The sequence below is a fragment of the Camarhynchus parvulus genome, unplaced genomic scaffold, assembly GCF_901933205.1.
Source record: "Camarhynchus parvulus unplaced genomic scaffold, STF_HiC, whole genome shotgun sequence".
NCBI lineage: Eukaryota > Metazoa > Chordata > Aves > Passeriformes > Thraupidae > Camarhynchus > Camarhynchus parvulus.
In genome coordinates, this window is record NW_022148095.1 from 1 (window position 1) to 12,348 (window position 12,348).

The window sequence follows — 12,348 nt, forward strand, 5'->3', positions numbered from 1 at the left end:
GTTTTTTGGGGCTGTTTTTTGGGGTGGTTTCGGGGCTATTCCTGCCCCGTTTTTGGGGCGATTTCGGGCGTTTTTGGGGCTGGTTTTGGGGTGGTTTCGGGGCTATTTCTGCCCCGTTTTTGGGGTGATTTGGGGCGTTTTTGGGGCTGTTTTTGGGATGGTTTCGGGGCTATTCCTGCCCCGTTTTTGGGGCGATTTGGGGCGTTTTTGGGGCTGTTTTTTGGGGTGATTTGGGGCGTTTTTGGGGCTGGTTTTTTGGGGTGGTTTCGGGGCTATTTCTGCCCCGTTTTTGGGGTGATTTGGGGCGTTTTTGGGGCTGTTTTTTGGGGTGGTTTCGGGGCTATTTCTGCCCCGTTTTTGGGGCGTTTTTGGGGCTGGTTTTGGGGCTGTTTTTTGGGGTGGTTTCGGGGCTATTCCTGCCCGTTTTTTGAAGCGATTTCAGGCGTTTTGGGGCTGGTTTTGGGGGTGGTTTCGGGGCTATTTCTGCCCCGGTTTTGGGGCGATTTGGGGCGTTTTTGGGGCTGTTTTTTGGGGTGATTTCGGGCGTTTTTGGGGCTGGTTTTTGGGGTGGTTTCGGGGCTATTTCTGCCCCGTTTTTGGGGCGATTTCGGGCGTTTTTGGGGCTGGTTTTTGGGGTGGTTTCGGGGCTATTCCTGCCCCGTTTTTGGGGCGATTTCGGGCGTTTTTGGGCTCCCCACTCACCTGTAGAGGCTGTCCAGAGGTCCCTGGGCCAGGCTGAGCCCCCCGAAGAGCCAGAGGGTCTCGTTGGGGCCGCGCACCAGGCTGTGCCCCAGGCGCCGCAGGAACCGCCCGGGGGAATCCTGGGATGGATTTTGGGGTGAAATTCGGCGATTTTGGGAAAATTCCGGTGAAATTCCGGGATTTTTAGGGGTTTTAGGGGAATTTTGGGGGATTTTTCAGGGATTTTTTGGGGGTTTTGGGGAGGCTGTGCCCCAGGCGCCGCAGGAACCGCCCGGGGGAGTCCTGGGAGGGATTTTGGGGTGAAATCCGGGGATTTTGGGAAAATCCCGGTGAAATTTGGGGAATTTTGGGTGAAATTCAGGCATTTTTTGAGTGTTTTTTGGGGATTTTTTGGGGTTTTTTGGGGTTTTGGGGAGGCTGTGCCCCTGGCGCCGCAGGAACCGCCCTGGCGAGTCCTGGGAGGGATTTTGGGGTGAAATCCGGGGATTTTGGGAAAATTCGGTGAAATTTGGGGCATTTTGTGAACTTTTGGGGGTTTTTAGGGGTTTTAGGGGATTTTTGGGGTTTTGGGGAGGCTGTGCCCCAGGCGCCCCAGGGACCGCCCGGGGGAGTCCTGAGAGCGATTTTGGGGTGAAATCCGGGGATTTTGGGAAAATTCCAGTGAAATTTGTGTGTTTTGGGGTGAATTTTTTTGGGATTTGTGGAGATTTTTTGGGGGTTTTGGGGGAATTTTGGGGGGGTATTTTGGGTGTTTGGGATGGGTTTTGAGGCGATTTCCCGGGGTTTTGGGGTCCCTTGTTTTGGGGGGTATTTGGGATGGGTTTTTGGGGTGATTTTGGGGTTTTTGGGGTCCCTCATCTCAGGGGGTTTTTGGGGTTTTTTTCAGGGGTTTTGGGGTGATTAGGGGGCTTTTTGGGGTCCCTTGTTTTGGGGGTATTTAGGATGGGTTTTTGGGGTGTTTGGGATGGGTTGTTGGGGCAATTTCGGGGATTTCAGAGTGCCTTGTTTTGGGGGTGTCTGGGATGGATTTTTGGGGTGTTTGGGGTGATTTTTGGGGCGATTCGGGGGATTTCAGGGTGCCTTGTTTTGGGGGTATTTGGGATGGATTTTTGGGGTGTTTGGGATGGATTTTTGGGGCGATTTCAGGGATTTCGGGGTGCCTTGTTTTGGGGGTGTTTGGGATGGATTTTTGGGGTGTTTGGGATGGATTTTTGGGGTGTTTGGGATGGATTTTTGGGGCGATTTCGGGGATTTCGGGGACCCTTGTTTTGGGGTGTTTGGGATGGATTTTTGGGGTGTTTGGGATGGATTTTTGGGGCAATTTCGGGGATTTCGGGGTGCCTTGTTTTGGGGGTGTTTGGGATGGATTTTTGGGGTGTTTGGGGTGATTTTTGGGGCGATTTCGGTGATTTCGGGGTGCCTTGTTTTGGGCATGTTTGGGATGGATTTTTGGGGGTGTTTGGGGTGATTTTTGGGGCGATTTCGGGGACCCTTGTTTTGGGGGTATTTGGGATGGATTTTTGGGGTTTTGGGATGGATTTTTGGGGCGATTTTGGGGTTTTTGGGGTCCCTCATCTCGGGGGGTTTTGGGGTGTTTAGGATGGATTTTTGGGGTTTTGGGATGGATTTTTGGGGCGATTTCGGGGATTTTGGGGAGCCTCCTCTCGGGGGGTTTTTGGGGTGTTTGGGATGATTTTTGGGGCGATTTCGGGGACCCTTGTTTTGGGGGTATTTGGGATCGATTTTTGGGGTTTTTGGGATGGATTTTTGGGGCGATTTCGGGGTCCCTTGTTTTGGGGGTGTTTGGGATGGGTTTTGGGGTGTTTGGGGTGATTTTTGGGGCGATTTCGGGGATTTCAGGGTGCCTTGTTTTGAGGGTATTTGGGATCGATTTTTGGGGTGTTCGGGGTGATTTTTGGGGCGATTTTGAAGATTTTGGGGTCCCTTGTTTTGGGGGTGTTTGGGATGGATTTTTGGGGTGTTTGGGATGGATTTTTGGGGCGATTTCGGGGATTTCGGGGTCCCTTGTTTTGGGGGTGTTTGGGATGGATTTTTGGGGTGTTTGGGATGGATTTTTGGGGCAATTTCGGGGATTTCGGGGTGCCTTGTTTTGGGGGTATTTGGGATGGATTTTTGGGGTGTTTGGGGTGATTTTTGGGGCGATTTTGGGTGATTTGGGGTGCCTTGTTTTGGGCATGTTTGGGATGGATTTTTGGGGGTGTTTGGGGTGATTTTTGGGGCGATTTCGGGGACCCTTGTTTTGGGGGTATTTGGGATGGATTTTTGGGGGTTTTGGGATGGATTTTTGGGGCGATTTTGGGGTTTTTGGGGTCCCTCATCTCGGGGGGTTTTTGGGGTGTTTGGGATGGATTTTTGGGGTTTTGGGATGGATTTTTGGGGCGATTTCGGGGATTTTGGGAGCCTCCTCTCGGGGGGTTTTTGGGGTGTTTGGGGTGATTTTTGGGGCGATTTCGGGGATTTCGGGGAGCCTTGTTTTGGGGGTATTTGGGATGGATTTTTGGGGTGTTTGGGATGGATTTTTGGGGCGATTGTGGTGATTTCATGGTCCCTTGTTTTGCGGGGTTTTTGGGGTGTTTGGGATGGATTTTTGGGGTGTTTGGGATGCATTTTTGGGGCGATTTCGGGGATTTCGGGGTGCCTTGTTTGGGGGTGTTTGGGATGGATTTTTGGGGTTTTTGGGATGGATTTTTGGGGTGTTTGGGATGGATTTTTGGGGCGATTTCGGGGATTTCGGGGTGCCTTATTTTGGGGTGTTTGGGATGGATTTTTGGGGCGATTTTGAAGATTTTGGGGTCCCTTGTTTTGGGGGTATTTGGGATGGATTTTTGGGGTATTTGGGATGCATTTTTGGGGTGTTTGGGGTGATTTTTGGGGCGATTTCGGGGACCCTTGTTTTGGGGGTATTTGGGATGGATTTTTGGGGTGTTTGGGGTGATTTTTGGGGCGATTTCGGGGACCCTTGTTTTGGGGTGTTTGGGATGGATTTTTGGGGTGTTTGGGATGGATTTTTGGGGCGATTTTGGGGATTTCGGGGTGCCTTGTTTTGGGGTGTTTGGGATGGATTTTTGGGGCGATTTCGGGGATTTCGGGGAGCCTCACCTCCTCGGGGCTGTCCCCCAGCAGCTGCTCCCACACGATGCTCCCCGGCCCCAGGGGGGTGGAGCAGTTGGGACCCCCGAAACCTTCGGGGCACTCACAGACCCCCCGAGCCTGGAACCCCCCAAAAAAAACCCCAAAAATTCCCCAGAGCGGTGAGAAATTAAAACAAAAAAAAACCAGATTCCAAAAATCCCCAAGCGTTTCCCCATTTTCCCCAAAAACTCACCCAAAAAGCATAAAAATTCCCCCAAAATCCCAATTTTCCTCAAAAAATCCCATATTTATCCCAAAAATCCCGATTTCCCCAATTTTGTCCCTAGAAATCCCAATTTTCCCCAATTTTATCCCTAAAAAATCCCAAATTTCCCTAATTTTGTCCCCAGAAATCCCAATTTTCCGCAATTTTGTCCTGAAAAATCCCATTTTTTCCCAATTTACTCCATTTTTGTCCCCAAAACTCCCAAATTTCCCCATTTTTGTCCCCAAAATCCCAATTTTTCTCCAATTTTGTCCCTAAAAACTCCCATTTTTCCCCAATTTCTCCCGATTTTTCTCCAAAAATCCCAAATTTCCCCAATTTTTTCCCAAAAAATCCCAAATTTCCCCAATTTTCTCCCCCAAAATGCCAAATTTCCCCAACTTCCTCCCAAAACACCCAATTTTCCCACATTTTGTCCCTAAAAATCCCAATTTTCCCCATTTTTTCCCCTAAAAAATCCAATTTTTCCCATTTTCCACCGAATTTTTTCCCCAAAAATCCCAATTTTCCCCAATTTTGTCCCTTAAAAATCCCATTTTTCCCCAATATCCCCCGATTTTTTTCCCCAAAAATCCCAAATTTCCCCAATTTCATCCCTAAAAATTCCAATTTTTCCCAATTTTCCCCATTTTTCCCAATTTCCCCCCGATTTTTCCCCCAAAATTCCATTTTTATCCCTAAAAATCCCAATTTTCCCCATTTTTATCCCTAAAAATCCCATTTTCCCCATTTTTTCCCCATTTCCCCAATTTTGTCCCTAAAAATCCCAATTTCCTCCAATTTCATCCCTAAAAAATCCCAATTTTTCCCCAATTTTGTCCCGAAAATGCCAATTTTTCCCCAATTTCCCCCAATTTTGTCCCTAAAAATCCCAATTTCCTCCAATTTCATCCTTAAAAAATCCCAATATTCCCCATTTTCCCCATTTTTTCCCCATTTTTTCCCATTTTCCCCGATTTTCACTGACCTGGTCGCAGGCCCCGCCCCCGCAGCCCCGCGGGCAGGGCCGGGGGGCGGGGCCAAGGCTGGGGGAAGGGCGGGGCCTCGGCTCCACGCGCGCGCGGAAGCCCCACCCCCCGGCGGCGCCGTCGGGTTCGAAATAAAGAACCAGAACCCCTGAAAATGGGGCAAAAAACGGGAAAAATGGGTCAGGAACGGAACCAGAACCCCTGAAAATGGGGCAATGGGTCAGGAACGGAACCAGAACCCCTGAAAATGGGGCAAAAAACGGGAAAAATGGGTCAGGAACAGAACCAAAATCCCTGAAAATGGGGCAAAAAACGGGAAAAATGGGTCAGGAACAGAACCAGAACCCCTGAAAATGGGGCAAAAAACGGGAAAAATGGGTCAGAAACAGAACCAGAACCCCTGAAAATGGGGCAAAAAACGGGAAAAATGGGTCAGGAACGGAACCAAAATCCCTGAAAATGGGGCAAAAAACGGGAAAAATGGGTCAGGAACGGAACCAGAACCCCTGAAAATGGGGCAAAAAACGGGAAAAATGGGTCAGGAACCAAAATCCCTGAAAATGGGGCAAAAACGGGAAAAATGGGTCAGGAACAGAACCAGAACCCCTGAAAATGGGGCAAAAACCGGGAAAAATGGGTCAGGAACAGAACCAAAATCCCTGAAAATGGGGCAATGGGTCAGGAACGGAACCAGAACCCCTGAAAATGGGGCAAAAACCGGGAAAAATGGGTCAGGAACGGAACCAGAACCCCTGAAAATGGGGCAAAAAACGGGAAAAATGGGTCAGAAACAGAACCAGAACCCCTGAAAATGGGGCAAAAAACGGGAAAAATGGGTCAGGAACAGAACCAGAACCCCTGAAAATGGGGCAAAAAACGGGAAAAATGGGTCAGGGACGGAACCAGAACCCCTGAAAATGGGGCAATGGGTCAGGAACGGAACCAGAACCCCTGAAAATGGGGCAAAAAACGGGAAAAATGGGTCAGGAACCAAAATCCCTGAAAATGGGGCAAAAAACGGGAAAAATGGGTCAGGAACAGAACCAAAATCCCTGAAAATGGGGCAAAAAACGGGAAAAATGGGTCAGGAACCAAAATCCCTGAAAATGGGGCAAAAAACGGGAAAAATGGGTCGGGAACAGAACCAAAATCCCTGAAAATGGGGCAAAAAACGGGAAAAATGGGTCAGGAACAGAACCAAAATCCCTGAAAATGGGGCAAAAAACGGGAAAAATGGGTCAGGAACAGAACCAAAATCCCTGAAAATGGGGCAAAAAACGGGAAAAATGGGTCAGGAACCAGAACCCCTGAAAATGGGGCAAAAAACGGGAAAAATGGGTCAGGAACCAAAATCCCTGAAAATGGGGCAAAAAACGGGAAAAATGGGTCAGGAACCAAAATCCCTGAACATGGGGCAAAAAACGGGAAAAATGGGTCAGGAACAGAACCAGAACCCCTGAAAATGGGGCAATGGGTCAGGAACGGAACCAGAACCCCTGAAAATGGGGCAAAAAACGGGAAAAATGGGTCAGGAACAGAACCAGAACCCCTGAAAATGGGGCAAAAAATGGGAAAAATGGGTCAGGAACCAAAATCCCTGAAAATGGGGCAAAAAACGGGAAAAATGGGTCGGGAACGGAACCAGAACCCCTGAAAATGGGGCAATGGGTCAGGAGCGGAACCAGAACCCTGAAAATGGGGCAAAAGCGGGGAAAAATGGGTCAGGAACCAAAATCCCTGAAAATGGGGCAAAAAACGGGAAAAATGGGTCGGGAACAGAACCAGAACCCCTGAAAATGGGGCCAAAAACGGGAAAAATGGGTCAGGAACAGAACCAAAATCCCTGAACATGGGGCAAAAAACGGGAAAAATGGGTCAGGAACCAAAATCCCTGAAAATGGGGCAAAAAACGGGAAAAATGGGTCGGGAACGGAACAGAAATGGAAATTCAGGGATTGCCAAAAAAAAACCCGGCAAAAATCGGGGCAGAAATGGCCAAAATCGGCCGGGTTTGGGCTTTGGGGTTTTTGGGGTTTTGGGGATTTTGGGGTTTTTGGGGCAGAATTTTGGGGTTTTTGGGATTTTGGGGTTTTGGGATTTTGGGGCAGAATTTTGGGATTTTGAGGTTTTGGGATTTTGGGGTTTTTGGGCAGAATTTTGGGATTTTGCGGTTTTTGGGGTTTTGGGGTTTGGGGGGGTTGGAGTTTTGGAGTTTTTGGGATTTTGGGGTTTTTGGGGTTTTGCGGTTTTTGGGATTTGGGGCTTTTTGGGATTTTGGGGCAGAATTTTGGGATTTTGGTGTTTTTGGGGTTTTAAGGTTTTTGGGGTCCCTGAGTCCATTTTTGGGGTGGATTTTTGGGGTTTTTGGGGTCCCCGAGTCCATTTTTGGGGTGATTTTTGGGGTCCCCGAGTCCATTTTTTGGGGTGGTTTTGGGTGGTTTTGGGGTGATTTTTGGTGTTTTTGGGGTGATTTTGGGTGGTTTTGGGGTGATTTTTGGTGTTTTTGGGGTGATTTTGGGTGGTTTTGGGTTCCCGTACCTGAGCTGGCCTCCAGGCTGAGGCTGTGGGGGGTCCCGGGGCGGATTTTGGGGTTTTTTGGTGTTTTTGGGGTGATTTTGGGGGTTTTTGGGGTGATTTTTGGGTGGTTTTGGGGTGATTTTGGGGTGATTTTTGGGTGGTTTTGGGGTGGTTTTGGGGTGGTTTTGGGGTGGTTTTGGGGTGATTTTGGGTGGTTTTGGGGTGTTTTTGGTGTTTTTGGGGTGATTTTGGGTGGTTTTGGGGTGATTTTGGGTGGTTTTGGGGTGATTTTGGGGTGATTTTGGGTGTTTTTGGGGTGGTTTTGGGGGTGATTTTGGGTGGTTTTGGGGTGGTTTTGGTGTTTTGGGGGTGATTTTTTGGGTGGTTTTGGGGTGATTTTGGGTGTTTTTTGGGGTGGTTTTGGGGGTGATTTTGGGTGTTTTTGGGGTGATTTTGGGGGTTTTTGGGGTGATTTTGGGTGGTTTTGGGGTGATTTTGGGGTGGTTTTGGGGGTTTTTGGGGTGATTTTGGGTGGTTTTGGGGTGATTTTTGGTGGTTTTGGGGTGTTTTTCGTGTTTTTGGGGTGATTTTGGTGTGGTTTTGGGGTGATTTTTGGTGGTATTGGGGTGTTTTTGGTGTTTTTGGGGTGATTTTGGGTGGTTTTGGGGTGATTTTGGGGTGATTTTGGGTGTTTTTGGGGTGGTTTTGGGGTGATTTTGGGTGTTTTTGGGGTGATTTTGGGGGTTTTTGGGGTGATTTTTGGTGGTTTTGGGGTGGTTTTGGGGTGGTTTTGGGGGTTTTTGGGGTGATTTTGGGTGGTTTTGGGGTGATTTTGGGTGGTTTTGGGGTGATTTTGGGTGGTTTTGGGGTGATTTTTGGTGGTATTGGGGTGATTTTGGGTGTTTTTGGGGTGTTTTGGGGGTTTTGGGGTGATTTTGGTGTTTTTGGGGTGATTTTGGGTGGTTTTGGGGTGGTTTTTGGTGGTATTGGGGGTGATTTTTGGGTGTTTTGGGGTGTTTTTGGGGGTTTTGGGGTGATTTTGGGTGGTTTTGGGGTGTTTTTGGGGTGTTTTTGGGGTGATTTTGGGTGTTTTTTGGGGTGTTTTGGGGTGATTTTGGGTGTTTTTGGGGTGATTTTGGGTGGTTTTGGGTGGTTTTGGGGTGATTTTGGGTGTTTTTGGGGTGGTTTTGGGGTGGTTTGGGGGGTTTTGGGGTGATTTTGGGTGGTTTTGGGGTGATTTTGGGTGGTTTTGGGGTGATTTTGGGTGGTTTTGGGGTGTTTTTGGTGTTTTGGGGTGATTTTGGGTGGTTTTGGGGGTGATTTTGGGTGTTTTTGGGGTGATTTTTGGTGTTTTGGGGTGATTTTGGTGTTTTTGGGGTGGTTTTGGGGTGATTTTGGGTGTTTTTGGGGTGGTTTTGGGGTGATTTTGGGTGGTTTTGGGGTGATTTTGGGTGTTTTTGGGGTGTTTTGGGTGTTTTTGGGGTGATTTTGGGTGGTTTTGGGGTGGTTTTGGGGTGGTTTTGGGGGTTTTTGGGGTGATTTTTGGTGTTTTTGGGGTGTTTTTGGTGTTTTTGGGGTGATTTTGGGGTTTTTGGGGTGATTTTGGGGGTTTTTGGGGTGTTTTGGGGGTTTTGGGGTGATTTTGGGTGGTTTTGGGGTGATTTTTTGGTGGTTTTGGGGTGATTTTGGGTGGTTTTGGGGTGGTTTTGGGGTGTTTTGGGTGTTTTTTGGGGTGATTTTGGGTGGTTTGGGGTGATTTTGGGTGGTTTTGGGTTCCGTACCTGAGCTGGCCTCCAGGCTGAGGCTGTGGGGGGTCCTGGGGTGGATTTGGGGTTTTGGTGTTTTGGGGTGATTTTGGGTGGTTTTGGGGTGATTTTGGGTGTTTTTGGGGTGATTTTGGGTGATTTTGGGGGTTTTTGGGGTGATTTTGGGTGGTTTTGGGTGATTTTGGGGTGATTTTGGGTGTTTTTGGGTGTTTTTGGGGTGATTTTGGGTGTTTTTGGGGTGATTTTGGGGGTTTTTGGGGGTGATTTTGGGTGTTTTTGGGGTGATTTTTGGGGTGATTTTTGGGTGTTTTTGGGGTGATTTTGGATGTTTTTGGGGTGATTTTGGGTGGTTTTGGGGTGATTTTTGGTGTTTTTGGGGTGATTTTGGTGTTTTTGGGGTGGTTTTGGGGTGATTTTGGGTGGTTTTGGGGGTGATTTTGGGTGTTTTTGGGGTGATTTTGGGGGTTTTGGGGTGATTTTGGGTGGTTTGGGGGTGATTTTTGGTGGTTTTGGGGTGATTTTGGGTGGTTTTGGGGTGATTTTGGGTGTTTTTGGGGTGATTTTGGGTGGTTTTGGGTTCCCGTACCTGAGCTGGCCTCCAGGCTGAGGCTGTGGGGGGTCCTGGGGTGGATTTGGGGTTTTTTGGTGTTTTTGGGGTGATTTTGGGTGGTTTTGGGGTGATTTTGGGGGTTTTTGGGGGTGATTTTGGGTGTTTTTGGGGTGATTTTGGGTGTTTTTGGGGTGGTTTTGGGGTGATTTTGGGTGGTTTTGGGCTCCCGTACCTGAGCTGGCCTCCAGGCTGAGGCTGTGGCCGCTGCCCCCCAGAGCGCCCCCAGCAGGGTGGGCTCCCCTGCACCCCGTCCAGCAGCGCCGGGGAGCCCGTCCCAGGCGTGCAAGCTGCCCTGCGCGTTTGGGGCAAAATCCCACGGTTTGGCAAAATTAAAGGGAAAATTCAGGGAGATTTGGGGATGTTCAGGGAGATCTTGGGGGGGCAAGCTTGAAAATCCCCCCAAAATCCCCTTCAAACCCCCCCAAAACCCCCAAAGTTCATCGTTTTCTCCCCAAATTCCCCCCACAAAAATCACAATTTTCCCTCAAAACCCCACCTCAAAAAAATTCCCAATTTTCTCCAAATCCCTCCCCAAGAAATTCGCAATTTTCCCTCAAAATTCCCAATTTTCTCCCCAAATCCCTCCCCAAAAAATTCCCAATTTTCTCCCAAGCCCCCCTCAAAAAATCCCAATTCCCCCTCAAATTCCACCCAAAATTCCCAATTTTCCCTCCCAATCCCAATTTCCCCCCAAATTCTCAGTTTTCCCCTCAAACCTCTCCAAAATTCCTGGTTTCCCCCCTAAAAATTCCCAATTTCACCCCCAAACCCCCCAAAATCCCAAGTCTTCCCCCCCAAAACCCCAAAAATCCCAATTTTCCCCCAAAAATCCCGATTTCCCCCCAAAATTCCCATTTTCCCCCCCAAATCCAATTTCCCACCCAAAAATCCCAATTTTTCTCACAAAATTCCCATTTTCCCACCCACAACCCTGTTTTCCCCCAAAATCCCAATTTTTCTCCTCCAACCCCCACAAAATCCCAATTTTTCCCTGAAAATCCCATTTTTCCCCCAAAACCCCTTTTTTTCCCCCAAAATTCCCATTTCCCCCAAAATCCCAATTTTTCTCCCCAACCCCCAAATCCCAATTTCCCCCCCCAAAATTCCCATCTTTCCCCCTCAAAATCCCAGTTTTTCCCCAAATCCCAATTTCTCACCAAAATCCCAATTTTTTCCCTGAAAATCCCCATTTTTCTCCCCAAAATCCCAATTATCCCCCCCAAATCCAATTTCCCATCCAAAATACCAATTTTTTTTTTCTCACAAAATTCCCATTTTCCCACCCACAACCCTGTTTTTCCCCCAAATTCCCAATTTTTCTCCTCCAACCCCCAAAATCCCAATTTTTCCTTGAAAATTGCCATTTTCCCTCCAAAATTTCCATTTTCCCCCCAAATCCCCATTTTTCCCCTAAAAACCCCTTTTTTCCCCCAAAATTCCCATTTCCCCCCAAAATACCAATTTTCTCCTCCAACCCTCCCAAATCCCCCATTTTTCCCTGAAAATTCCCATTTTCCCCCCAAATTCCCAATTTAAGCCCCCCCAAAAATCCCTTTTTTCCCCCAAATCCCCATTTCCCCCAAATCCCCATTTTTCCCCAAAATCCCCATATTTTCCCTGAAAATTCCCATTTTCCCACCCACAACCACATTTTTTCCCCCAAAATTCCCATTTTCTCCCCCAAAATCCCCATTTTTTTCCCTGAAAATCCCCATTTTCCCCCCCAAAATCCCAATTTTTCCCTGGAAATCCCCATTTTTCCCCAAAATTCCCATTTCCCCCAAAATCCCAAAATTTCTCCTCCAACCCCCCCAAATCCCAATTATTCTCCTGAAAATCCCGATTTCCCCCCCAAAATCCCCATTTTTCCCCTGAAAATCCCAATTTCCCCCCAAAATCCCCATTTTTCCCCTGAAAATCCCAATTTCCCCCCCAAAATTTCCATTTTCCCCCAAAATCCCAATTTTTCCCCCCAAAATTCCCATTTTCCCCTCAAAAATCCCAATTTCCCCCAAAATTCCCATTTTCCCCCAAAATCCCAATTTTTCCCCCCAAAATTCCCATTTTTCCCCCAAAATCCCGATTTTCCCCCCAAAATCCCCATTTTTCCCCTGAAAATCCCAATTTCCCCCCCAAATTTCCCATTTTTCCCCCAAAAATCCCAATTTTTCCCCCAAAATTCCCATTTTTTCCCCCAAAACCATAATTTTCCCCCAAAAATTCCCATTTTCACCCCAAAACGTCCATTTTTCCCCCAAAATCCCCATTTTCCCCTGAAAATCCCAATTTTTCCCCAAAATCCCCATTTTTCCCCTGAAAATCCCAATTTCCCCCCAAAATTCCCATTTTCCCCCAAAAATCCCAATTTTTCCCCCCAAAATTCCCATTTTTCCCCCAAAATCCCCA

General features: G+C 48.0%; 1 protein-coding gene across 1 annotated transcript; it reads right to left on the minus strand.

Annotated features, from left to right (window-relative positions):
* Window positions 1-702: 702 nt before the first annotated feature.
* LOC115916029 (multiple epidermal growth factor-like domains protein 8) lies at window positions 703-11,434 on the minus strand (the record flags this gene model as incomplete). Its single annotated transcript, XM_030969738.1, has 5 exons — window positions 11,401-11,434; window positions 10,115-10,234; window positions 5,049-5,197; window positions 3,823-3,933; window positions 703-821 (listed from the first exon to the last, which is right to left on the minus strand). Coding segments are annotated over exons 1-5 (533 nt in total), but the record flags the coding sequence as incomplete, so codon positions are not given.
* Window positions 11,435-12,348: the final 914 nt, after the last annotated feature.